This window comes from Eucalyptus grandis, chromosome 11 (genome assembly GCF_016545825.1).
Source record: "Eucalyptus grandis isolate ANBG69807.140 chromosome 11, ASM1654582v1, whole genome shotgun sequence".
Lineage (NCBI taxonomy): Eukaryota > Viridiplantae > Streptophyta > Magnoliopsida > Myrtales > Myrtaceae > Eucalyptus > Eucalyptus grandis.
The window spans coordinates 23,160,606-23,188,500 of NC_052622.1; the positions used below are offsets into that span (position 1 = coordinate 23,160,606).

General features: G+C 40.3%; 1 protein-coding gene across 4 annotated transcripts; it reads left to right on the forward strand.

The window, feature by feature from the left end:
- The first annotated feature begins 15,466 nt into the window (after positions 1 to 15,466).
- Positions 15,467 to 27,696, forward strand: LOC104425489 (protein PHOTOPERIOD-INDEPENDENT EARLY FLOWERING 1). Of its 4 annotated transcripts, XM_039305737.1 has the most exons (22): positions 15,467 to 15,836; positions 16,178 to 16,278; positions 16,622 to 16,702; positions 16,884 to 16,991; positions 17,145 to 17,225; positions 17,324 to 17,412; positions 17,552 to 17,691; positions 17,753 to 17,826; positions 18,471 to 18,606; positions 18,801 to 18,872; positions 18,944 to 19,017; positions 19,103 to 19,234; positions 19,818 to 19,856; positions 20,054 to 20,122; positions 20,818 to 20,880; positions 20,963 to 24,035; positions 24,143 to 24,207; positions 24,289 to 24,356; positions 24,639 to 25,407; positions 25,963 to 26,190; positions 26,287 to 26,483; positions 26,825 to 27,696. In XM_039305737.1, exons 2-22 carry the CDS (start codon positions 16,219 to 16,221, stop codon positions 27,270 to 27,272), a joined length of 6,066 nt encoding a protein of 2,021 aa, XP_039161671.1. In that variant the 5' UTR covers positions 15,467 to 15,836; positions 16,178 to 16,218; the 3' UTR covers positions 27,273 to 27,696. The 4 variants fall into 4 exon arrangements, with proteins under 4 accessions (XP_039161671.1, XP_039161669.1, XP_039161670.1 ...); XM_039305735.1 differs by having other exon boundaries at positions 15,468 to 15,836; positions 25,963 to 26,483; XM_039305736.1 differs by having other exon boundaries at positions 15,469 to 15,836; positions 17,765 to 17,826; positions 25,963 to 26,483.
- The last annotated feature ends 199 nt before the right edge of the window (positions 27,697 to 27,895 follow it).

Below are 27,895 nucleotides of genomic sequence, written 5' to 3' on the forward strand. Positions count from 1 at the left end.
AATTAAATACTTCCCAATCTCATAGACACATCCCTACCCCACCATCCACTTCCCTACAAATCTCCCATATGGGTTAGCACCACTTCCATCACTGAAAAGGTCTGGTCCTTTTTCTTAGCAAGGATCAACATGTCGACTCACAGCACATAAGGTCTGAAGGAAGGTATGCAAGCGCTTCTGACTTTCATCTAGTGGCACCATCGGGGATTCTACTATACATCTATCCGAGCATCTTTAGTACTGAGGTAGCTTTCTAGATATTTCATTGTGCCCTACAACGGTAAAGTGAAATATGAATTATTAGACCTCTAATGATAGTAGATTAAAGGCTTTGTGTAAAAGCTTGGGTAATTGCTGGTTAGAGGATGATGTGATAGATGTCAATGAAGGAATTTCTGAAGAAAAATTAATAGAATGTTAGTTAACATTATTTGGAAATCTCTATTCTCAACCAAATGTGAATTTTCAGGCTTTTTTAAACACTATGAAAAGGGCATGGAAGACGAAGAATGTATCTGTGTAGCACCATTAAACAACTAAGGTCGCCACAGATACCAAAAGAAGAATCGTAGTTCATAGGCATTTTTTTTTATATAACGGTCCCAGCGCAACTTATTTGCGGAAGCATAATCAAGTCTTACCAATTCTCCATCCAACAATCATGATACAATACACACCACTAAGCACCATAAGAAATATAAAACCGAGCCACTCTTTATTTATATATTTTTCAAGATGGATTTCACGGGTCGGTACAACCAAAAGGAAAGCCAAGACTCTTGGCTAGACTTGGCCACAACTCAAAAAGAGACAACTCGACCCTCTAGGTCGATCATGTATAATCCTTTATCTACAAGTGTCGGCTATGTCCAAAAAGTGTCAGCTCCCACTCCTCACGCGGGCCGTCACACCCATCTCGGTGCGTCAGGCGGTGGCGGCGGCAATGGCAACATCCCCCACATCACTCTGTCACGACGGGCGTGGACAAATATGAACTCCTAAATGACCGATCCCCCAGCCAAGCCCACGTCATACATCACTAGTGCATGAATCCGAATGAACGTCAGACCAGGGATGGTGAGACAGTCGATCTCCATACACTCGACCTCCACGTCAAATGGAAGGCCGTAAAAGGTGCCCCGCGTGACAGTAGGAAGCGGCATCTTTCTAATCTGAAATGTTAGTCTTTAAAAGGGATGAGTACAACCACTTAGCAGGTAAAAGATCCATTAAACCACTCAATGCATCACTCAGAACAATCAAGATAGTACAAACAAAGCACATGTTATTCATGCATCCAAGCATAACTTACCTTGCAGACATGCATATGTCATTATACCATATGTGCATACACCATCATGCCATAGGTGCATATGTAACCATGCATTCATTATCAAGCATACATGCATATACCATCATGCCATAGGTGCATATACATCCATGCACTCATCATCAAACATACATGCATATATGTCAACATACCATGCATGACTCAATTTCAATTTCTCAATTTTTATTCTTTCAATTGGACCATCGCATTTTTCTTTCCCGGGACCAGAAATTGCATCCCACATTTATCGCTCGCACCTAACCTAGCATCGCGAGGAACCTCCGGCACACATCTCTGGGCATCCGGCACACACACTTCGGGCATCTCATACCCCAACTGACATCACGAGGTATCCCTCGGCTCACACCTCCGGGCTTCCAGCACCCCCACATCCTGGGCATCTCGAAACTCCCGAGGACATCCGGCACACACACTCCGGGCATCCGGCATGCACACTCCCTAGCCGAGCATCCCGACACTACCTGGGCATTGTCGGCTCACACCTCCGACGGTATCCTCATTTCTCATAATTCACATTCACATTTATGGCTCAATATCAACATGGCATATGTTATGATGGCAACAAGGTCATTTTCAGCATTTTGATTCTTATATGTAATGCCAAATATCATCACATGTACAGCAAGATTCAACCACTTAAGACAACATAATCCATGGGGTTCATACAACTTAGAATAGTCCATACATCACGGCTTTTGAGATTTACAAAATCCAGCTTGCACAATCTTAGAAGACATATTAATTAAATATTTAAATGACCTTAAAAAATTATGAAATTTGAATGTGTGATTGTCAAGACATAAAAGCAGAAACTTCATGAAGAACACTACACCAAAAGATCTCCATGTAATTTAATATAAACCGTGCATCACAATTCTATTATTTTCACAGTTCCATTTACACAGTTTTTGAAATATTTTTGATTAAATAGACAAATAAACTTTACGAAATTTAAATATATTGTAGGGAAGACATAAAGAGAGATGTTTCATGAAGAACACATACCCCAAGGAACCTCACACAAAAAGATATAGCTCACGCATTATAGCTTGCAAAATTCAGACACATCAGATTGCGTGGTTTTAGAAATATTCCAAATTAAATACCCAAATGACCTTAAAAAATTATGAAATTTTACCATGTGATAGTCAAGACCCTAAGGTAGATTTTTCATGAAGACATCAAAGTCATATTCATCCTAGATAATTAATTATGGACGGTTGAAGCCCCTATTCCTAGTACCAAACATTCTAGGTTTAGCCGTCTCTGAAAAATCACGATTTCACCTGCTTATCTTCCATCTTTTCCTCTGAATTTTTGATATGTTTTGTCCCAAGAGGTCTACTACAACTTTAATTAAAAGATCAAGGTGAGATTTTCAAAGGAAAGTCACTTTATAGTCCACGAAGTCACTGGAGTTCAGTACAACATTTCCAGATCTAACATCTTCAAAAGAAAAATCGTTTCACTAGGCTATATTTGTTCGTTTTACCTTAAATTTGAGAAAGTTAGTCTTCAAAATGTTCTCTACAACTTTTGTGAAGGGGTCGAAGTGAAATTCTCAGTAAAAAGTTACATGCAACACACAAAATCACCAAGAGGTCAACAAAACAGCTTTAGATTTAACATTTTCGTAGAGGGAGGGTTTCACCCCTAAAAACTCATCCATTTTGCCTCAAATTTTATTATTTTATACTTTAAGATGTTATCTACAACTTTTATGAAGAAGTCGAAGCCAAAATCCGACTCAAATATCACATGCAAGCCACTACAACATTATGGGTTAGACTGTTTACTCGAGAACAGTTTACTACTTTAGAACAACACTCTTAAAACTTCGGTTTTTCACACCCTAGACATCCGAAATTCATCACCATTCAATAATACCTTCTAGACACAAATGCAAGAGTAGATCAAAGGATCTAACTTGCCTCTAAATCAAGCTACGGCGAGCACGACGGCGGTGAGACATGGCGGCTACGGGCGATGCACGACTTCTCCTCCTTCTTCTTCTCTTCTTTCTTTCCTTCCCTTTCCTTTCTCTCTTCATCTCTCTCTCTCTCTCTCTCTCTCTCTCTCTCTCTTACGGTCGACACCCCCTAAACCGGCCACCCCTTCTCTTTATTTTCCTTTAAAAGCAATCATTAGTAATCATTAGGAGCCGCCCAAGGTGGCCAATGGGTGTAGCTCCCCTTTTTGCCACTTGGCAAACCCCATGCACATGATGGGCTTGAAGATGGGCCGGCCTTCTCCCCTCATTGTAGTCGATGGCCCATACATGGGCTTATGGGTCAGCCAATTTGGCCCATCTTAGGCCCACACTCTTGGGCCTAAGACCCAAGCTTAATTAAATCCAATTTTAACCCCTTTTTAAAACTAATTAAATCCCTATTAAATCAAAGTACCAAATTACCAATTTAAATGGCTATAATACTTTGTAACATAGACTAATAAAATCCAACTTATAAAATTCATGGCCAAAAGCATAATTTCCTCATCAAATGAATTGGGATCTTACATGAGTATGAAACATGTTTCTAACAAAATATTATCTCATTAGGTGCTCGGCCATTAATTCTATTACATTTCTTTGATCTAATGACCACAACATGCTTCAATGACACAACCATTCCCTTTTCCATAGGTCATCATGTCTCTAGAAATTGCCATGATATTTTGGGATGCCACATTCTGCACCTTGCTCGAACCAGGATTTTTCTCATTTTCCTTCAAATCTAAAGCTAAAAAGTAGAAAGTGTTAGACTCCGAGCTGTGGTCCTTTTCCAGCAATCTCCTAGTGCTCCAGCAATGCGATCTTGACCTTCCAAAAATTTGTTACGACTTCACTCATTGTCCCTTTTGGGCGCACCTGTATAGCTTTCCATTTGGCAGAGTGACGAATGATGTAGTAAAAGAGATAACCTCCAAGATTGGCAAGGTCATAGATGTGAAACTAGAAGCAAAATGAAACAACATCTATAAGGTCGGTAAAGTCAGAATCAATTTGAACCTGGCTACTCCTCTAAAAACAGGTGTAGTTATCAACTTGGGAAGTAAACAATTGTAGATAGAATTCAAATATGAGTGGCTTTCGCAATACTATTACTCTTGTGGAACAATTGGTCATTATGCCACTACATACAAAGAAATACCATATGAAACCACAAGGCTGGAGGAGGACTTACTAGGAAACTTTAGGAATTGGCTACGTGTAGAAGTCTAGGAATTTAGCCCATATGGAAAAGTTTTTTATGGTAAACAAGCTGAACTCCTTAAAGACCTAGAAATGGTGCCGGAATCCTCTCTTGTAAAAAAAAATATGAAAACTAATGAAGCTCATATGGTGAAAAACACAAAAGCGCAACCTATTTTACCCATACATAGTCAGCACTTCTCGGAGGAGGAATCGAAACAAAAGGCTAATCATCTCCATTCTACTTTGACCATAACCTTAAAGGAAGAAAAGGACCACAGAAGAGAGGCAGCAGCTATTTAGATGAGGAATCTATGATAATTCTCTATAACGAACAGTTGAAAGAAATGGAATAAGAAAGATAGCACCAAACAGCAACCAAAAGAGCCCAAATTAAGGGCAAAGCTAGAAGCACTATACTTTCTACATCAAAAAAAGGGAAGAGATTTTGTCCATATGGTGCACAATCCTCAAAGATACCATCAACTGACAAACTACAACTAGTGGAGATCCCTCTTACAAAGGAGGAGAAGTCAACACATTGGGCTTTGGTGGCTAGTCCTAATAAGCCACCGAGTCATCCATGAAGCTACTTAGTTGAAATTGTCAGGGGTTGGGCTCACCCTTGATAATTCGAGCTCTAAAAGTCCTAGTGACTTAGGAAAAGCCCAGTATAATCTTCATAATAAAAACAAAAAATCAAGAGCAGATGGTGCAAATAGTGAGGAGACGACTGAAGTATCAAAATAATTTTTTGGTAAACTTAGAAGGAATATTATGAGGTTTGGCTATTTTCTGGGATAATCAAGTCACTATTTTAGTAGACTCATTTTCTGAATACCTAATCAATGTGCAGTGCTGACTACACAACAATAGACAACTTATGCAAATTACTTTCATACATGCTCCAACTGATTTTAATGATAGAGTTTTACTATGGGAGGAAATATAAAAAGTAAGTGCCTTAAATCATCTACCTTGACTCTGTATCGGGAATTTTAATGAAATCTTATACCATTGGAAAAAAGTGAGAAAGAGGATGGCAAAACACTTTCGCTTAATAGCATTTAGAAATTTCTTACATGCGTGCTCTTTAATGGACTTGAAATGCAAGGGATGCACATTTACTTGGACAAATAAAAGGGGTGGAGACGAAAATGTTAAAAAAAAAAAGGTTGGATAGAGCTATATGTACCTTGGAATGGGGAATAGCATATCCAACCGCAAAAGGCATTGCCCTACCAGCTATCGACTCTGACCCTTGTCCTCTCATTCTGTCAATTTCTCCTAAAATAGAACGTCAACGTTGAGATTTTAAGTATGAAGCTTATTGGGCAGAAGATGAGGATTGTAGGCAAATTGCGAAACGAACTTGGAATGACCCCAAAGAAAAAATATGACTGAAAAACTACATCTAGTGGCCACCAACTAGATGCGTGGAGTGAAAAAAGATTCCCTAATGCTCATAGAAGAATAGACAAGCTAAAAAATGAATTTCAAATGTTGATGAATAGCTTCGACTTGCAATATGATTATCACAAAATTTAACACATTAACCAAGAGATCAAATCACTATAGCGACAAGATGAGATGTTCTAAAGTATGAGATCTAGAATTAAATGGTTGAAATGGGGGGATAGAAATACAAATTTTTTAATGCAACTACTATTCAATGGAGAAACAGAAACTGAATATTCATGATGTTGAATGAAGAGGGAGAGTGGGTCAGGAACGAAGAAATTCTTAAGGATATGACGGTAAACTTCTTCAGGATCTTTTATACGTCAGGAGATCTTAGGAACTTTTAGCCCATTCTAAACCACATCCCAACCTTGGTGGATGCATTTATGAACCAATCACTAATTGCACCCATCACCATGGAAGAAACCACAACAGTTACTAATCAGTTGGAAACTACTAAAGCTCCTGGATTGGTGAATGGCCTATTTTTTCAGCATCATTGGCGAGACATCGGAGGAGATATCTTTAGGGAGTTCCAATACTTTTTCGAGATTGGAACCGTAAACCTAGCCCCGAACAAAACTCAAACCACCCTCATTCCCAAAAATCAAAACCCATAAAAGTTAGAACAATATCGGCATATAAACCAGTGTAATTTTGCCTACAAAATCATATCCAAAATCCTTATAAACAGACTGAAACATGTCATAATTGAAGCAGAACAAAGTGCCTTTGTGGGAAGTTGACAAATTCAAGACAATATTCTAATTGTACAGGAGGTCCTTCATAGATTAAGAACTCATGACCGGCAAATAAAATTCAAAGCTGTCCTTAAACTTGACATGCAGAAAGCTTATGATCGATTATAGTGAGACTTTCTTTAGGGGTGTCTAAGAAAGATAGGGTTCTATGAAGAATTGGTGCAGTGGATCATGCAGTATGTCATTACGGTTTCCTACAGCATTAAGTTTAATGGGGTATCCTTGATTTAGTTCAAGCCATCTTAGGGCATTCGCTAGGGGGACTCATTATCTCCTTATTTATTCATAATAGTGGCTAATGTTCTCTCCCACATGATGAAGCAAGCCCTAGCAGCAGGTACACTTCGCGATATCAAATTGAATAGAAACCGTCCCACCATTTCACACTTATTATTTGCATGACTCCATCTTTTTCTTACATGGTACAATCTTGGAATATCAAAACTTGGCAACTACCCTTCACCAGTATTGTTACGCATCAAGTCAGGCTATAAATCTAAACAAATCGAGGATATTTTTCAGCAAAGGATGTCTACAAAGCCTACGGAGAAACATGGCGTCGGAGCTACAAGTTACTGAAATTGAGAAACAAGCAAATATCTAGGATTCCCTTCGGATTGGGGTGCCTAAAAAAAAGAATTGTTCACGTGGATACTCCCTAGAATAAATATGAAGCTGGAGAGTTGGAAGGCAAATCTACTATCAAAAGCTGGTAAGGAAATACTTCTCAAATCAGTGGTGCAAGTAATATCCTAGTATGCAATGTCAATTTTTAAAATCCCAATATCTATTCTTAAATCCATTGAAAGAAAATAGCTAATTTCTAGTGGAGAAACAACAACAAACGGCAAGTCTACATTGGAGAAAATGGGAACTTCTCAAGCTTCGAAAAGAGGAAGAAGGGTTGGGATTTAAGGACCTACTCACCTTTAACATCGCTATGCTAGGAAAACAAGCCTAACAAATTCATCAGCACCCGGATACTCAATGGAGTCAAATTATGAAAAGTCTATATTTTTCGAACTGTGACTTTTGGCAAGCAAGGAAAAGATTGCGTCCATCGTGGGGTTGACAAAGTTTAATAGCAGGGAGAGAAGCAATCGCCCCTCAAGTTATGTGGGTAGTGGGGAATGAATAAAAAATTTCAATCAAAAAAGATAAATGGCTGAAGATTGGACCAATCGGAGGACTCGCGAGAAGAAATGAACCACGCAAAATGGCGAATTTGATAGATTTTGAAGCAGCTGAATGAAAGAAACCCTCTTGCGGTCCTTATTTGATTATCAGATGGTGGCAGAAATAATCGCCATCCCTATTGGCCTCCCAACTATAGAAGATAAATTGGTTTGGACAAACAATAAATTAGGAATTTATATGGTGAAGAGTGGATACTTAGGGAATAGAAAACTCGCAACGAGTCCACAAGACCAAATGCCAACAACATCTCACCAGTTTAATCCAACCTATGGAAGCTTATTTGGATTGCAACCATACAACCTAAATAAAGTTCTTCCTATAGAGTGTCTGTCAAAATGCCTTGCCTACATTGGATAACCTATATAGGAGGAAGATAGTACCTGAACCAATATGCCCAATATGAAATCTTGAACTGGAGACGATCGAACATACATTACTACTTTGCCCTTAGACAACACATCTATGGAACAAGCCATCCCTACAAATTGACATAAACCGAGTGGGTTTAACTCGATTTGAGGAATGGCTATGTAAAGTTCACGCACGACCAAGGAACTCATGAAGCTTTGAGTTGATTGTAACTGCATTATGGTGCATATGGAAGAATATAAACCATTTCATCTTTAGGAAAAGTCCCCTCAACCCTCATCACGCCATGTTTAAAGCCACAATATTACAAGAAAGCTTTGCAACATGGAATCCAAAGCCAAAGAGTCGGAAGCAAGGCGATGACTTACATAACAAATGGCAACTCTCGAGCCCTGGCGTAATCAAAATCAACATCGATGCATCATTTGGGAGTGCCTTTACGTCAAATTCAAGCTAAGAGAATCCGATGCATAGTACTAAAACTCATTCAGCCTCAGCCCCGGACATACACTCAACTAGAGAAGAATTACCTGCCATGCATCATACTCCCTTAACCTCCAATCCAGATATAAAGACAATTTCTTGCAGCCCTACGGTCTTGAAGCTATTTGATCCTCACCAAGAAAGAGTTGGTCAAAGTTTTGCAATTTCCCCAAGCCCCAAACCAACCTAGACAGCAACCCATAGCAACTCTGAATCAATGCCATGTCAAGAAGGGAGTACAGAAGGGGTTGACCACGCCTCCACCACACTGCCTAACCCAAACTTACACAGCAACGTGCTAAAGGGTAAAATGCACAAAGCAGCGACGACCCGATTTGAATTAAGCAATAATGCCTGGGGCCGATTCGAGCGGACAGGATGGAAGCACTCCTATTATGTACAAAGAAGAAATTAGAGACACAGCATGGCCCAGATCTAAATGGAGATGTGATAAATAGCAACCCCTAACCCTTGAGGACTAGAGGAAACGCCCCGAGCTGAATCACCTGTGAAGACCAAAGATGAATCGCCCCGAGCTGAATTGAAATGTGAAGCTAAGGCCCAAACCAGATCTGGCCAGAGTAGTGCACGCCTTGGCCTGAACAACGTTGTGACGCCTACTGTGACGCCCATTTTGATTCAAAGTGGTACCAGCTCAGCCTAACTCGAACAACAAAGAGGATGGGAAGCAAGCAGTTGTGGATGGCTTCACCTGAGTAGCGGCACCAACGAAGACAGCTACACCTCTAATTGCTCATCGCACCCTAATCTAACCAAATGGAATGCTTGCTCCATCTACAACACACAGGGCACGGTCCTTCCTATATTGCACATAAGTTCAAACGCTAGTTATAGGGGAAGGACGAATCTAAGAAGATAAGCGGCTAATGGTGGCTTCGAAACACCCATGAGCCCTGCTCTGACCATAGCGGAGGACGGCGACGACAACTACACCTTCGACTCTTCACCACACCCCAGTCCGACCAAACGAAACACTGCTTGCATCTACAACATATAGTGCACAGCCCTTCCGGCACTGCACAGCAATTCGGATGCCGGAAATAGGGGAAGGACGGATCCGGACAAAAGTATACCTCAAGTGCTATAACTTAGCACAAATGGACACTTAAGTGCCAAATGTTACGAAATGTATACTTAAGTACCACATTTGAAGAAAAATAGATCATTTGAGTGCCAATCCAGTCAAAATCCGGCCAAATTACATACGTGGCATCTTTCCGACGAAACGAGCCCAAAACAACGTCATTTTGCACATTGACATGGCTAAATAATGCAAAAACAACATTGTTTTGGGCTGACGTGGTAAAAAAAATAATATAAAAAATAATTAAATTTAGTTAAAATATTAAAAAATAATAATTTAAAATTTTAAAAAAGAAAAGAAAAAAAAGAAAGAAAAGGGGCGGTGGCTGAGGGCCACCTCCACACCATCGCCGGGAAGGGTTGGCTATGGAGGGGGTTGGCTAGGTTGCTGGGCCTTGGCTAGGGGCCGGCGGCCCTTGCGGCGAGGGCTCGTGAGCCCTCACCCAGATCCGGCGAGGGTCAACGGCCCTTGCCCGACCGGGCCTAGGGCCGCCACCCACTAGGGCGACCCCTAACAGGATCTGGGTGAGGGCTGCAACCCTCGCCCTAGATCGGGGCAAGGGCTCACGAGCCCTCTCCGCTGGTCGGCCAGGGTCGCCGTCCCCGGCCAAGGTCCGGCGACCCCGCCGACTCTCCCCCTTCATCGCCGGCCTTTTGCGGTGACGGCGGGGAGGTGGCGGCAAATGGCGAGAGCTTTGAATTTTTAAATTTTTAAAATTTTTAATTTTTAATTTTTAATATTTTAACTAAATTTAATTTTAAAATGATCATTTTTAATATTTTAACTAAATTTAATTTAATTAATTTTTATCACATCAGCCTAAAACGACGCCGTTTTTGCATTTTTTGGCAACGTCGGTGTGCAAAACGGCGTCATTTTGGGCTCACTTCACCGGAAAAATACCACGTATGCAATTTGGTCGGATTTTGGTCAAATTGGCACTTAAGGGCGCGTTTGGTAACGTTTCTGTTCTTTTTTTGTTCCAGAGAACATAAACAAAAAAAAAGTGTTTCTGCTTAGGGAACAATTTTTGAACAAAAGAACGCGTTTGGTAACGTTTGTTCCGGGAATAAAATATGAATAGAAACACGTTTGGTAAATTTTATTCTTTTTTTGTTTCTTTTAATTTTTTAAACTTTTTATTTTATTTTTCATTTTTTCCTTTATTTTTTTTTTTTTTTTTTTTCGGCGGCCTCCGGCGACCGGCGAAAGAAAAAAGAAGAAAAAAAAGAAGAAGAAAAGAAGAAGAGAAGAAGAAGAGAGAGAAGAGAAATGTTTCTTCATTTTGTTTCTGGAACAAGAAACAACAATTTGTTGTTTCTTTTTTTGTTTTTATTTTGTTCGGGAACAAAAAAACAAAAAAAAAAAAATAACAAACGCGCTTCATTCTTTTTTTTGTTCCCAAGAACAAAATCCGTACAGAAGTGTTCCAGAAATGTTTCTTTGGAACGTTTCCATGCACGCCCTAAGTGATTCATTTTGCTCCGATTTTGACACTTAAGTGTCACTTTCGTAATTTTTGGCACTTAAGTATTCATTTGTGCCAACTTATGGCACTCCAAGGATTTGCGTGTCGATGGATCTGAGAAGAGGAGCGGTTGATGGCGGCTTCAAACCACCCACGAGCCCTGATCTGAACATAGAGGAGGACGGCGGCATTTCCAACACCCAGCAGCGACACCCCCCTCAATTGGAGCCGTTGCTTGCATCTGCAGGAACTCCCATGGCAGATTACTAGATGGGTTTACTAAATCGATAGAGGTGATTTCAGCAGAACAAGTAGAGGCGGCAGCTTTGGTTCAAACCCTAGATTTTATCTCCTCAAAGCTTGCTCTAAACATAAGCGAAAGAGAGATACAAGTACAATCTAATTGTAGTAGGCTGGTGGAAAGTGTTCTCACTTTAGCTACCCTAAGTTGGGAAGTGTAGCCTCTAGTGAACCAGGCTAAGCACAAAATGAAAAAATGTCGAGAATTACTTTAGCTCATTATAGAGGAACTATAAACAAGGTGGCTGATTGGTTAGCCAAAGCCTGACGAATAGGTTGTCTCCCTAGAAACTAGGTAAATAACCCCCTGTCTGCTATTTTGGACTTCTTATGAGTTGATGCTAGAGATGTATTTGCTTAGAACTTAACCTAGTAATGGTATTCTGCTCGTTTGTTAAAAAAAAAAATACTATTTCTTCAGCTTCGAAATCTCCTCTTATACTCCTCATAGTCCAAGCTAACCGTTGAATATATCTTTAGGAGAACTTATCCAGCCAATCTACCCTTTGGCCTAGATCTATTAGAGAAGATTTGATGGCTTCAGAATCGCCAAGTTTTATACTTCCCATAATTTCTGTCGCCCATACAACAGTTTTGGTTTCCAAAAGTCAAATGTTTACGAATTGAAATAATGTTTTGCTTTTAGAAAGAAATCTTAAGAAAGTTAAACTTCTGAAAGAGTCTTGCAATACTTTCCTTTTGAAATTCCTTATAAATATTGTAAGGAATCAAACCAATTTGCCATTAGCTATTGCATGGATGATTTACTTCCTCCTATATGATTGGTAAAATATGTAAGGGAGATAAACCACAATTTTGATTCTGATTGACAATGTCTAATTATATTCCATCAAACTTTTCTCCTAAAAATAGTTTATATCAGAATCAAAGTCTCTAGGTTTGTCAATCATCAAAACAACTTAGGGAATGTTTCCTCAACACATATAGCCTAAGAAGAGGAGTAGACTCCTTATATCTTCAAGTAGGGGTGATCGAGTCCAAGGTCGGTAGGTTCTAGATCTGGACCTTGAGCTAGACCTTATTATAACCGGTTCTATTTTTTTGGACCCTATATTTGACCATGTTTGCATTGGACTCTGTACCAAATCACCCTATTTTTTGGTTCAATTCCAATGTTAACCATATTTCCATTGGAACCTATTTTGCAACCACTCATATCCTATACGACTTCAAATTTTACACTAATACAAGAGAAAACAACGTAATCCTCTTAATTTGTATTAAAACGTTAAACACTTGTAATCAATAAGTATATTAACTTTTTGACTAAACAAAAGACTAAGATCCACAAGGCTAAAGATGATAAAGTAGAGTTACAATCTCCAATTGATGACTTTTAATAATGTCTACAACTTCCTCATCATGGCAATACGCATAAGGGAATAAACAAAGAAAACAATAAAACATACGTTAAGTGCAAACTCAATTGATCTAATTTCAAGATCTTTTTACCCACATAGCCGGATTATTATAATATAGGTACCTAAGAAAATGCATGAGAATGCCTCGTATCTTCAATAACCGTGTTCATTTTGGGTTTTGGACTTCAAAATCGGTTCCCAAATCAATTCCCCAACCGGTTTGGTCGATTCGGTTCCTGGGTGGGTATTCACTCAGAATTGGTTCCTAGACTAGTTCCAACCACATATGAATTTCGGGAATTGGTTCTCAGACTAGTTTTAATAGGAACTTGTTCCTGACCTTGTTTTCTAAGTGGGTTGGTTTGGCTTTCGGGTAATACCCGGTCTTGTTGCGTACTCCTATCCTCAAGGTATCTTTCGTAAATCTTTTTTAGCCTATATCTCACTCATACTATGTTGGACTTGCATTAGGAGTGACTATGGTCTAGGTTGGCCAGTTCAACACCTAACTTAGGGACCCCCTTGCACAATGTCGATGTTTAATTTTTGGAATCGAGAACCGACTTTATTGAGCTTGGATTGAGGACAAGATTGATTTTGTGGGTGTGGTTCGATTCCAAGCTCAAGACTAATTGATTGTTGTTTTGTTTCATTTTTTGTATTCTTTGAAAGAACAAACATATTTTTTCAAATTACATATTCATCGACAATGCGATATTAAGCAACCAAACTGTGAACATTGGTACAAATCAAATAAAAATTTAAGAGAAGGTAACAACAGAAATTTGCACTTGCTAAAAGTAACAAATCATAAAAGATGAACATGTACAATAAAATTAAACCATTAAAAGTTTAAAAGACATGATATAAACCATGAATAATAGAACTTCATATTTTGTTCATTCTTAAAAGATCGCTTTAATTTCTGAACATCTAAAAACAAAACAAACGACAAACATCAATAATAGGCATGTGCAACAACTACGTGCAAATATTAAAGGAAAGAAATTCACCATCTCTTTCAAGGAAAATCTCACAAGCAGCATATCATTAGATGACTATTTAGGGTTCAAGAGACGCAAAATGCAAGATTTCTCATGAGCATTATTACCAAATGGACTTTACACAGTAGATCAAGAGGTGTTATCATCACCAAGAATGAGATTTTTCTAAAAAGCTTAGAACTCTCAAATCAAGCACAAACCTAGAAACGAAAGTTAAAAAATAAATACCTAACATAAATTGAAAACTCACTCGAGCTTGAAGCTCTCTAATCAAGCACAAATCGAGAACTCACCAACTGAGTTGCATTTATGGGGCGAGATAAGAGAGGCAAGCGAGCTGTAGTCATGAGGGGAGCCAAGACAGGCATGCAATATCACCACCTTAGTTGCGTTCTTGAGGCGAGTGAGGAGAGGCGAAAGATCTAAGAAGAGAGGCCATAGAGTTTTCATTTTATATGATAGAAGAAAGAAGAGGAGAGGTGGAGGGTTTGGACTAAGGATGTGTACACATACATCCATACATGCACATACCATGGTTCAAGGGACCAACCCACATGGTACAACTTCTAGGGGCCTCAAAACCAAGGATTGACCTAGTTCCTCAGGGAAGAGGACCAGGACTAGTCAAATTGGACTAGTCCGGGATTGATCTGGAGTTGACTCTAAAATAGTGCTCACCCTTAACTTGCATGATCATGACGTAGTTGAAAAGCTCACAAGGAGAGCTTTTCTCTGAGCCTAATATTTGATGAGATAATTTGAAAAAAAAAATCAAAGGCTCTAAATTTTATCATAAGCCAGTGCAATTTACTCGATTCTATGAATCAAACATGGGACTAATGTTCATAAGCCAAAAAAAAAAAAGAGTCCTTATTTTACCATAACGAAGTTTTCTGAACCATAACGAAGTCTTATGAAAAAGAGTGGTTCGATTTCGAAATTTCTGATGAAAATGTCTAAACAAGCTCACAAACACGATTTGCATTAAAGTCTGGGGCTCGCTCGACACAAACTTCTTTGCAGATATACTCATTCGCACTCCGCACTCCGCACTCGGAATCGTGTTGCTGCGCACCTCGACAAGTCCATTTTCGAGCGATTTTAAGAGCGCACCTGACCCAACCAAAAAAAGAAAAAAAAGAAGAAAAAGAGAGAGAACGCCAGAATCAATCATCTAATAAGCCCAACGCACATCCCCCCCGGTACGCAAGAGAGGGGGGAAATTTCCAAAACTTTCCGCCTTCTTTTTTTCTCGCTCGTTCCGCTCCCTTCTCCGTGGGGTGGCTCGGATTATAGGTTCACAATACACAACGAGGTCCTCTTTTTTTTTTCTTTTTGTCAAGTCTTCTTTCCTCCTCCTAATCTCCCCCTCTCTCTCTCTCTCTCTCTCTCTCCTCCGTTCCTCAGTCTTTCTCTCTCCTCTCCCCTCCTCTCCGCTCCGCTCGCGCAGCTCGGTCGCACTGTCGAGCTCCGCCGCCACCCTCGCCGCCGCCGCCGCCGGACCTCCTCTCTCGGTCTCCGACCGCCGCTCGCGCCGGTGGGGCCCGGCTCCGGCGTCTCTTTGTGCCGCGCGTCTCCGTCTCTGTGTCTCCGTCTCCGTCTTTTTCTCTCTCTCTTTCTCTCTCTCTCTCTCTCTCTCTCTCTCCACGCAGCGACCCAGCACCGGCTCGCTCGTGTTCTTGGCGGCTCGCCGACTCTGATCGCCGCCGGTCTTCGCCGCTGCTGCCGGGCCCACCTCGCCGAATCGCTCTCGTAAACCGAGGTGAGCGTCTCGTTCCCGCTCGCGCGCGCGCGCGCTCTTGCCAGATCGTGAGGACCGTCGCTCGGGCCGTGCGGATCAGAAAAGGCACTGCCTTGGCCGGCGCGGGGCGGCGTCGCGGCGGTGTCGTGGCGGATTTTCTTCCCTCCCCGCCCGCGCCCCGCGCCCCGTGCCCGTCCCTGTCTACGCCGTCGCAAATTGGCGTCTGGTTTTTAATAACAATTTGGCGTAGCGTAAGGCAACGCGGTCTTCGTTTGTTCGTTTAGTGCCTTGCGTTAAAAACCATTGGGTCTGACAAGTGCTGTTATGACTTCTTTTTATTTTTATTTTTATGGCAAATGCAGATGTTGCTTCCTTCCACAGTGCTATAGGTTGAACTATAACCATGGCGTCCAAAGGTCCAAGGTCGAAATTGGATCACGAGACGAGAGCTCGGCGCCAAAAGGTTCATAAATTATGGGATTTGCTCGATCCTTTTCTGTTTAATATGTATGTTTTGGCGAGTTACATAATGGGGGTGTATTCATAGTTCCTTTTTCGTGAAACACATAGCCAAGTTGCCCAGATGAGCACTCACTGTGCATAATGCAATATAGATGTTTTGTTGGTAGGAGGAAAAGTTTATGCTTTTCTGCTTATGAGGCAGATATTTATGCAACTGCATGATTCATCTGATGGACAGGGGCTTTTCAGTAGAGGGACTGTTCCTAGGTTATCAGATATTAGCTCATAATTTACTTAGTTTATCAGTTTCAGTCATTCATATATGGTGTCACTTTAAATGCTAGGCACTCGAAGCCCCTCGAGAGCCTCAACGCCCTAAAACTCACTGGGATCATGTTTTAGAAGAGATGGTCTGGCTGTCAAAGGTAAAAGAAGCATTTTTGACTTGCTTACCTGGTTGATATTTTTCTTCACTGCAGAAAGCTGTGGGGTAAATGTGGGGTGTTTTGCTTAGGGCGATTGATATCGCTCTCGCAAAAGATGTTGGAATGCAGTAGATTGGTTGAAGTGCATTCATATCATGTCAATTGATTTACTTACATGCAGGATTTTGAGTCTGAGCGTAAATGGAAACTAGCTCAAGCAAAGAAGGTTGCCATAAGAGCAAGCAAAGGCATGTTAGACCAGGCTACCAGGGAAGAAAAGAAAATGAAGGTTTTGCCTTTTTGCTTAGAGTTGCCATTCTTTCTTGTGATCTTCTTCTTCTTCTTCTTCTTCTTCAAGGAAGGCATTGTATACTTGTTAGTTTATGACAAGGAATGCCACAGTGAACATTGGTTGGTTGACTATGTTTAATTTTGATGTCAGGAAGGGGAACAAAGATTGAGAAAAGTTGCTCTTAATATTTCAAAGGATGTGAAGAAGTTCTGGATGAAAATAGAAAAGCTGGTAGGTTTATCTAGTGCAATTTGATCTCTCTCAAACGGGATGCATTTTTCTCTCTTTTGAAGATTATCTGAGACTTGTACTAACACCCTTAATTGTAGGTGCTTTACAAGCATCAGCTGGAGGTTGATGAGAAAAGGAAGAAGGCACTTGATAAGCAGCTTGAGTTTTTATTGGGCCAAACTGAGAGGTAAACTTTTCTTATATTTTCGTAAGTATATAAATTGTTTGCTTATGATGAGATTAATGAGCTTGCTTGTGAAGGATGGGCATCTTAAGAAGATTCAGCTGACATTGATGTATGTGTGTGCCATATATTTTTATATTAGGTACTCAACAATGCTGGCAGAAAATCTCACAGATGCACATATAACTTTGCAACAAAATACTATCGAGGAGCATCAGCCAAGTATTTCACCTGAGGATGATGATGAGAATTTGACTAATGAGGGGATGGAACTAGATGCTGGTGAGGAGAGGTTTTTCAAGTTGTTTGATTTTTACTGTCCGTTTATTAAGTTACATGTTAGTCTATTATGCAGAATCTCATCCAGAAGCGGCAAATGTTGATGAAGATTTTAGTCTACAAACCGAAGATGAGTCGGTGAGGATCTGCAAGCTTTAACTATCCATATAGGGGCACATAGCATTTGGGATTTGCAGCTCTTGCTCTCTTGCATCTTGTGCTGTAGAACATTATTTTGTATTTAGTAGTGAGCAACAGTTTAGAAATGCATATTTTGGGAACCACTTAGGTGCATGGATAGTCATTTTCTTAGTATCAGGATTGGAGTAGCATGTCACTTGTTGATTTGATTTTGAGACAGGTGGAATGCTTTCCCCCTAGAGTAATTGACATTACTAAACTGGAAGAAAGAGTCTGATGTATTTCTGCAAATTATCCTGATGACAGTGAAGTGCATGTTTTTAATGGCAACATTAGCATCGATTACTACTTTATTATAGATTATGTATCTTAGTGGAAATACAATTTTCTTATGCACTGTTACTGTATCAATTCTGATATATGATTACCTGCATCCCTTTGGACACACTCACATTCATTTGGACCCTTTCGATGTCTCTATTTGTTTGTGCTGAAAAGAAAAGTTCATAATCTGTTGGCCTCGAAGTTATTTGCGGATGTTGGAAGAGTTTCAGCTTATTTTTTATTTTGTGCCTAGAATTTGGTTTGCTTCTTCCATGTATATCAAATCTTATAAGTTCTTTTGGTGGATGATGTTCTAGGAGGATGATGAGCAAACTATTGAGGAAGATGAGGCTCTCATAACAGAAGAAGAAAGGAAAGAAGAATTGGAAGCCTTGCACAATGAAATGGATGTTCCACTGGAGGAGTTACTTAAACAATATGCTGCGGACAGAGGTGAAATTTTTAAAAGTTGAAAGTATCTTTCTTAAGAAGGCCCTTAGCTGATGTGTTGTTCCGGGCGAACAAAAATTTGCTGATGTTTCTATGACAAACTTGAATTATTGAATTGTTGATGGATAAATGCTTGTCATTTTCAAGTAATTTCCAGTTCAGTAGTTTGTTACGTATGTTTGCTCATTCTTTTTCAGATGATAGAGATAGTCCAGGAGGAAGTGAAGATGCGGCTCAGCAAAATTCAGACGAGAATGATCAGAATGAGTGTATGACTTAGCTGATAAAGCATTTTAGTTGTGAATTATGGAATATTCCTGATGCATGAGGTATTGTGCAGGTGTACAGAAGGATATTTCTGCTGCTGGCGAGACAAATAAAGACAGCTCTGTTGTAGTAACTGGTCGTCGTTGTGTAAGTTGTATGTGTTTATTGTTGCAGTTACTCAGTTGCTGAGAAATTTATGGCTCAACATGAATATCATCTCTTTTATCTTCAGGCTGAAAGTAATGGCAGCTTAAGTGTACCGAAAAGCCTTGTTTCTGATATGGAGGTCTGCAAAACCGAAAGTAGTTCCAAAATTTTGGAGAATGACAAAGATCATGCGCATTATGACTTTATTGAAGAACAGGTTCTTTCATCTGTTGCCTAGATATGATGGATTTGTAATAATTTCCTATGTATGGTTTGGCTTTGGAATTGACAGTTTTTTTAGATAAATCTGTTACTCCAGCTGCTTGCCTTAAAAGTTTTGAATCCCGTGGCAATGCATGACCAATGGTGATTCTTTAAATCTATAGGGAAATTTGATGGTGTTTTAGTGGCATTTAAGATGAAGTTCAAGGGGTCTCTAGATTCATCTTTGCCTCAATTCGCTAATTTTTGGCTGTGATTTTCTAATTGTCATGGGACTCTCATGGCAATGGTTGTGGTTTGTTGTGACTTTCCGTACTTCTATGTGCATTCTTCTCTTGCACCTATGGTTTTCCAAAATTAATTGTGGTTTGATTTAAAATTGTAATTATGGCCTTTATTGCTTTGCATGAAACTACTGCCTCTCTCTCTTTCTTTCTCTCTCTCTCGCGTGCGCGCACGTGTGCTTGCTCGTCATGTTTCCAACATGATTGCCTTTTACACCATCTACTTTATCTTTGTGATTATCTCAACAATCTTGTATAAGCTGATTTTGCTGATTTATCGCTTGTGGGATGTAGGAAGATGGTGATTATGTCCTCGCTGGTGGAGAGGACAAGGTATAAGACACTCAAGCATCTTGTGCTCTGTTAATTTAAAGCCTTTGTATCTTTATACTTTCTTATTGAAATATGCATGAAATTATGGTTAAGATTTCCTTATGAGATTGGATTAGGAATTGGAGTTTGGTCAGAATTTTTTCTCAAAATTTTCTTATTTGTTACTTACAACCTCTTGTTTACACTTTCATGGTCAGGATGATGAAGCGACCTTGTTAGAAGAGGAGGAATTGGCAAAAGCAGATTCATATGATCCGATGGATGAGGTAGAGAATGCTGATTCACCTTTCCTTTATTAACTTTGTCCTTTTTTGGTCATTGGAGAGGAGGTTTGCTCGTCCAAACTCTTTGAGTGCTTTTTGTTATGTTTTTGCTCCTTTTAACTACTATCACCATTGACCTTAAAGAGAATTCGGGGTTAAGTTGGATTATAATTTACCCAAGATGTAACCTTTATAGAGTGAAACAAAGAGGAGGATTTCTCATTTCTGTTTGTGTACTTTTTTCCCTTGCAAGAGTCAACGCATTTGACAATCGAGTTTTTTTTTTTTTTAGATTCTAGGTTCACTGTGAAACTTGTAATGTGGGGTAGCTTTGACTTTTTTTTGCTTTAATTGTCAACTTGAGTGATAGCTTACCTTTACAATTAATCAACTGCAGCTTATCTTGAATAGTCTTAATATTAAATGGCTCAGTGTAAGTAGGTTTTACATATTTACATATGAAGTTATTTCATCTTTCTTTTGCAGTTTTTCAAAATTAAATCAAAATATTTCTACTAAAAATAGTAAGCCATGTGTCAGAACTTGAGTTGGTTCGGCCAGCTTCTGACTTAGCTTCTAGCTTCGTTCTAGAAACATACATTGGGGGTCAAAATGCCTCCAAACATGACAGTAACTTTTTCTTTGGGATGTTGCTCTTTCTTAGGTTTTTTAATCTTGAAGGATTTACTTTTTCGCAGATTGCTTTACTGCAGAGGGAGAGCGAGATTCCTGTTGAAGAATTAATTGCCAGGTATAAGAAGGTAGGTGGGAGGATTTTCTGCATGTAGATTTGTAAATTTGCATTGTTACTTGAGTATGATGATGTCATTTTTTATATGGCAGGACATTGAAAATGATGCTGTCTCAGAGGATGAATCTGAATATGCCTCTGCTTTATCTGAAGATCTTGAAGATGCTGCAGGCCCCAAGTATGAGGTACCATATAGGGAAAGCATGTCTGAAAGTGATGGTGAACTTCATGCAAATTTGTCAGACTCTTCTCCTGGAAAAGAAGCAGAAGCCGGAGAACTTAATGAATCAGAAGGCAGGGAGAATGATAGTAGAATTGCAGATGCCGCAGCAGCTGCAAGATCTGCCCAGCCCACAGGCAACACATTCTCAACAACCAAAGTGCGCACAAAGTTCCCCTTTCTTATCAAGCACCCACTACGTGAGTACCAACATATTGGCTTGGATTGGCTTGTTACAATGTATGAGAAAAGACTGAATGGGATTTTAGCTGATGAAATGGGTCTTGGAAAGACTATCATGACCATTGCACTACTTGCACATCTTGCTTGTGAGAAGGGAATATGGGGCCCACACCTAATTGTAGTTCCAACAAGTGTGATGCTAAACTGGGAAACTGAGTTTCTAAAATGGTCTCCTGCTTTCAAAATCTTAACTTATTTTGGAAGTGCAAAAGAAAGGAAATTTAAGAGACAGGGTTGGCTGAAACCCAACTCCTTCCATGTGTGCATAACCACTTACAGGCTAGTTATACAGGATTCCAAAGTCTTCAAGCGGAAGAAATGGAAGTACTTAATTTTGGATGAGGCTCATCTAATTAAGAATTGGAAGTCTCAGAGGTGGCAGACTCTCTTAAACTTCCACTCCAAGAGGCGCATTTTGTTAACTGGCACGCCTCTGCAGAATGATCTTATGGAATTGTGGTCTCTTATGCACTTTTTAATGCCTCACATCTTTCAATCTCATCAAGAGTTTAAGGATTGGTTCTGTAATCCGATTTCAGGAATGGTTGATGGACAGGAAAAGGTAAATAAAGAAGTTGTTGATCGCCTGCATAATGTTCTCCGTCCATTTATACTCCGCAGGTTAAAAAGGGATGTGGAGAAGCAGCTTCCAATGAAGCATGAGCATGTCATAAACTGTAGACTTTCAAGGAGACAGCGGAATTTGTATGAGGATTTCATTGCTAGCTCTGAGACACAAGCTACTCTTGCAAGTTCAAATTTCTTTGGAATGATCAGTGTTATAATGCAACTTCGTAAAGTATGCAACCATCCTGATTTGTTTGAGGGCCGTCCAATCATTAGTTCCTTTGACATGAGTGGCATTGTTACCCATTTGAGTTCATCTGTATGCTCCATTTTATCTACTGGACCCTTCTCTGGAGTGGACCTTGAGGGATTGGGGTTTTTGTTTACTCATCTTGATTTTCACATGACATCTTGGGAGAGTGATGAAGTTAGATCCATTGAAACTCCATCGGACCTAATCATAAACAGGGTTGATCTGAATAACCAGAATGAAGATTGGTATTGTCCTAGAAGAGACCGGAAGAGGTCACATCAAACAAATATATTCGAAGAGATCCAAAAGGCATTATGGGAGGAGAGATTACGAGAAGCGAAAGAACGTGTTGCTTCTATTTCTTGGTGGAATTCATTGAGATGCCGGAGGAGACCCATGTACTCAACATCACTGAGAGACATAGTTACAATCAAGCACCCAGTTTATGATATTCATTGTCAAAAGGCTGATCGGTCATCCTATTTATATCCATCAAAGCTTGCTGACATAGTTCTTTCACCAGTAGAACGATTTGAGAGGATGACTGACTTGGTGGAGAGTTTTATGTTTGCAATTCCAGCAGCACGGGCCCCAGAACCTGTTTGCCGGTGCAGTAAAAATGACACTCCTGTCTTCCTGCACCCAAGTTATGGGGAAAAGTGCTCTCAGATCTTATTGCCTCTTCTATCACCCATTAGACCAGCTATTGTTCGCAGGCAAGTATACTTTCCCGACAGGCGACTCATACAATTTGATTGTGGGAAGTTGCAGGAGCTGGCGATGTTGCTTAGGAAGTTGAAATCTGAAGGTCACCGGGCTTTGATTTTTACCCAAATGACCAAGATGCTTGATGTGTTGGAAGCTTTTATAAATTTGTATGGCTATACCTACATGCGATTAGACGGCTCCACCCAACCAGAGGAGAGGCAAACTTTGATGCAGCGCTTTAATACAAACCCAAAAATTTTCCTTTTTATTTTGTCAACCCGTAGTGGAGGGGTTGGTATTAACCTAGTAGGTGCAGATACTGTTATTTTCTATGATAGCGACTGGAATCCAGCAATGGATCAACAAGCACAAGATCGATGCCACAGGATTGGACAAACTCGTGAGGTACACATCTATAGGCTAATTAGTGAGAGCACCATTGAGGAGAATATATTAAGGAAAGCAAATCAAAAGCGGGCTCTTGATGATCTGGTCATACAGAGTGGAGGTTACAATACCGAATTCTTCAAGAAGCTCGATCCTATGGAATTATTTTCAGGTCACAGGACTCTTCCCTTGAAGCAGAAGGAAAAGAATGTTAGCAATGGAAGTGAGGTTTCTTTGTCAAATGCAGATGTTGAAGCTGCTTTAAAACATGCTGAAGATGAAGCAGATTACATGGCACTTAAGAAAGTTGAACAGGAAGAGGCTGTAGACAATCAGGAGTTCACAGAAGAAGCGGTTGGCAAAATGGAAGACGATGAGTTTGTAAACGAGGATGATCTCAAAGATGATGAGCCCACAGATCAGGGTGGCCAAATATCGACTCTAAACAAGGAGGAGGCACTGATTAGTGGAAGTGATTTTAATGAAGATGGAGCTCTCACTCTTGTTGGCAAGGAAGATGATTTGGATATGCTGGCTGATGTTAAACAGATGGCAGCAGCTGCAGCTGCAGCAGGACAGGCAGTTTCATCTTTTGAGAATCAATTACGCCCAATCGATCGCTATGCGATGCGGTTTTTGGAATTATGGGACCCTATCATAGACAAGAGAGCTGTGGAATCTCAGGTAAGGTTTGAGGAGACTGAATGGGAACTAGACCGTCTAGAGAAGTACAAGGAGGAGCTGGAAGCTGACATGGATGATGATGAAGAACCTCTTGTATATGAAAGTAAGTGATACTAATGTCCTCTGGGTATCCTGTGTCATGACCCCAAAATAGAACAAATGCTGTATAATCTTGTGCCTCTCTGAATTTGATATGTTGTCTTATACTAGAGTGGGATGCTGATTTTGCAACTGAGGCGTACCGACAGCAAGTTGAGGCATTGGCTCAACATCAGGTCAGTTTCAAATTGACTAATGTCATCCATCTAATCCACTTGGAATCAAATTAGTTGGTCATTTTACTGTACTTTGTGCAGTTGGAGGAGGAGCTGGAATTGGAAGCAAAATTGAAGGAAGATTTGGATAATGAAAATTACGAAGATAAGTAAGTTGACCAGTAAAGCTTTCTTAGAATTTATGATTTTCACCCTCTTATTCCTTACAATTACAGAGAGTGGCTTGAATGCTGTACAGCGGTTATGAAGGCCTAGGGACAAGAAAATTGTACTGTTGCTTTTGCCCCTATCTTAAAAAAGGAAAAATGGCTAGAAGTATACAAAGTGGTTCATCTTTTTGGCATTCGAAGTTTGTGGAGTGAATTTGCTTGGGCTCTCTCTCTCTCTCTCTCATATCAAACTATATGTGATCGAGATTTATCTATTTGCAGGGTTGAGCGTCCTAGGGCCTCCAAGCCGAAGTCAAAGAAGAAAGCGAAAAAGGCCAAGTTTAAGTCCCTGAAGAAAGGGTCATTGACTTCTGATGGAAAACAATTCAAAGGCGAATCTCCGGAAGAATCCATATACTCAGATGATGACATTGTTTGCCTTGACATTTCAGATGGAGAATTGCCTCATTCAGCTATGCAGAAGAAACGTAAGAAGGATGAGCTTTTTGAGGACCCTGATGAAGAGACTTCTTCCAAGAAGTCCAAGAAACATGACCCTCCTGGAAATTCTGTAGATTTGGATTGCAAGCCATCTGGTAAAAAGCAGGAGGAATCTGTAGACTCGAAAACACTAGATTACATGGATGTTGACCGCGAGCAGAAAACAGTCGGCAGGAGCCGGATGGGAGGAAAAATCTCCATTACATCATTGCCAATAAAGAGGGTTTTTACGATAAGACCGGAGAAGTTAAAGAAAGGAAATATCTGGTCTAGAGATTGTGTTCCATCGCCTGATATGTGGTTACCACAAGAGGATGCAGTATTATGTGCTGTAGTGCATGAATATGGTTTTAACTGGAGCCTGGTTGCCGATACACTATATGGGATGACTGCTGGTGGATTTTATCGGGGAAGATATCGAAACCCTATTCACTGTTGCGAGAGGTTTAGGGACCTTATTCAGAGGTATGTTTTATCTGCTGTGGACAACCCTAACAATGAAAAGGCTGGCCATGTGGTCTCCACAAAAGGTTCTCTTAAAGTGACAGAGGTAACCTCCGATAATCCATCATTTGCTGATTTTTGTTACCCCCACCATCTGCCACCCCCAAAAAAAAAAAAATCTCCTTTAAGATTGTTTTTCCTTTGCTTCCCCCTCCTTCCCCTCTTTTCTCTGTTTCTTGCCATTTTCAGACATTCTTATAGGATGCGAATCCAAGTTTATTATGCCTTTTGTTTACTTTCTCTCAACTTGTTCTCTACTTTCCATGGCATTGCATAGCTCATGATTCCTAGTAATATCACAGTAAATACGTCTGATTGAGCTTAGTCGATGAGTGTGCTATGCTAGCTATACTGTATTGTCCTTGAAAAGTTTGAGGCACTTGCGTGAACCAATTCTTTGTTTATATTTCAATGCATAATTAATGGGAAGACTTTCCTTGTAATGCATCTTAATAAGATAACCTCTTGATCATGTTTTCTGTGAAATTATTTTGTGGTCTTTACTGAATAAACAGTGAATCAGTAATCTATGATTGAAACTGAGAATCTTGTAAATGAAGTTAGCTACTGCTTAGCCTCTCTTTCTAATTTCCTGTTGCAGGATAACATTCGAATGCTGCTAGATGTTGCCATGGATTTACCAGATAATGAGTTACTCCTTCAGAAGCACTTCACTGCTTTGCTCTCATCGGTATGGAGGGTGACATCTTGTGTTAATGACCAAGAGAATCTCTCATCTCCCAGAAATGGCTTGTACTTTAGTAGAAGCATTCTTGATTCTGCTATCAACCATTCTTCACGGAAATCCAGACCTGAAGCTGCGGGGAAGGTTAAAATGACTAATTTGATTCCGAGTAGGAAGTTAATGGCAGATGCACTAGATGCTGTTGGTCATCAGAATGAGATTGTGTGCCCCTCTGACCAGGGAGATGGAGTTTCAGCTATTGAAGAAGGTTTGGAAGTCACCCTCGAATTCCAGCAGGAGAAAGATGATTTGACCATTCCATTGCCAACCTTTCTGAAGCTATCGCTACCTGGCTCGGTTCCATCAACTTCTGGAAGCAATTCTACTGGAGACAAATTTTTAAAATCATCTAGGAACATGGCAGAATGTCGTTTCAGGTAGTCATTTATTTGTTAGATCGGAAATTGGAGGAATTATATAATTACTCCTTGGAGGTCATAGTCAACTGTTTTATGTATTGTGGGATGGCAGTTGGTCCTTGAGGCAATGCATTGCTGGCTATTTTTGGTCTAGGAAAGGTCAAATTCTGAATTGATGCTGGAGGACCACGTTATGATTTCTTTGATGCAAATCCTCTTTGATCTGATATGAGAGCTGATATGAATGGTTGTTTTGGTTGTATAGATAACTTGCGATTATTGCATCTTCTTGTCATGCCGTTTTGTGTTAATCTCTTGTTGTGTTAGCAATGACTTTGTGTTCTATTTGATTTTTACAGGGAAGCGTCGAGAGCTTGTGCTGAAGGAAGTCTTGGTTGCTCGACCTCTGGTCTCTTAGCAACTGATGTCAAGACCCGATCAGCACAGAAGCCACAGGCTCTGGGAAAGCACAAGCTTCCCCCAACTGACTCAATCAAGCCCTCTAAGTCGAAGTTCAGGAAAACAAACATGGAGTTTGGCCTCACTAACCAGCCAGTTTCTGAGCCACGGCCCCTGCCGATGCAGATGGTATCAGCTGGAGATGCGAGTGCATGGTGCGATTTTTCTAGTGCCACTTTTGATGCTGGGGCTCATGACTTCGAGGGTGACTTGCTTTCGGCGATGGACAAAGAGCTTCCCTTGGAACCAGAGAGCTATGATATGGTTCAAAATACCTACTACGTTCCTGATGTAATCTCAGACCTAGATGATTGTTCCTTGTCGCCGGAATATACTGATATTGGCTAGGGTTCTTCAGGTTATAAGTGGCCAGAATTTTACAAAGCCCACATAATTTTTGGAGAGACCTGAGTTTCTCCCATCAAACGAGTCCCTGGTCGACGGACAATGTGCCCTTCAAAGATGAGGCGCTCGAGCTTGCGATCGGGGGGGCACTGGTGGTGGAAATGCAGCAAAATTCTTTTGGCTCCGCTCATGTTATTGTATCTATTGAATTTTGTGACAGGTAGGATCTGAAGATCTGAGGTAACATGGGCCTGATCCTCTCTGGATTAGATAGGACACACAGAAATCTAACATCTGACCTCCGTTCAAATTTTTTTTGACGTGCGACTGTTCTCCCGTGCCGGCACCGATGTATCTGTATGAGTGCAGTTTGTATTGAAGGCATTTCCAAAGGCAGTATGATTATTTGATGCACATTCGAAGCCAATCTCTCTCTCTCTCTCTCTCGTATGATGATACTTGTACTTTTGAGTGTTGAATTGAGTCGATAAAAATAAGATAAAAATAAATTGATTTAGTTTTTACTTTTTGAGATCGCGGGAGGATGAAAATAGATGTATATGGTTTTCTTGGCTAAGAAAGAATACGCGATCGCCGATTGCGATCGTGCCCCCTGAATTATAAAA

Excerpts from the sequence above, each read along its gene's own strand:
- LOC104425489 (XM_039305735.1), top strand. The coding sequence starts at position 16,219 with ATGGCGTCCAAAGGTCCAAGGTCGAAATTGGATCACGAGACGAGAGCT. Across the intron at positions 19,018-19,102 it reads TAGTAACTGGTCGTCGTTGT|GCTGAAAGTAATGGCAGCTT; the intron begins GTAAGTTGTATG and ends TTTTATCTTCAG. Across the intron at positions 24,357-24,638 it reads AATGAAAATTACGAAGATAA|GGTTGAGCGTCCTAGGGCCT; the intron begins GTAAGTTGACCA and ends ATCTATTTGCAG.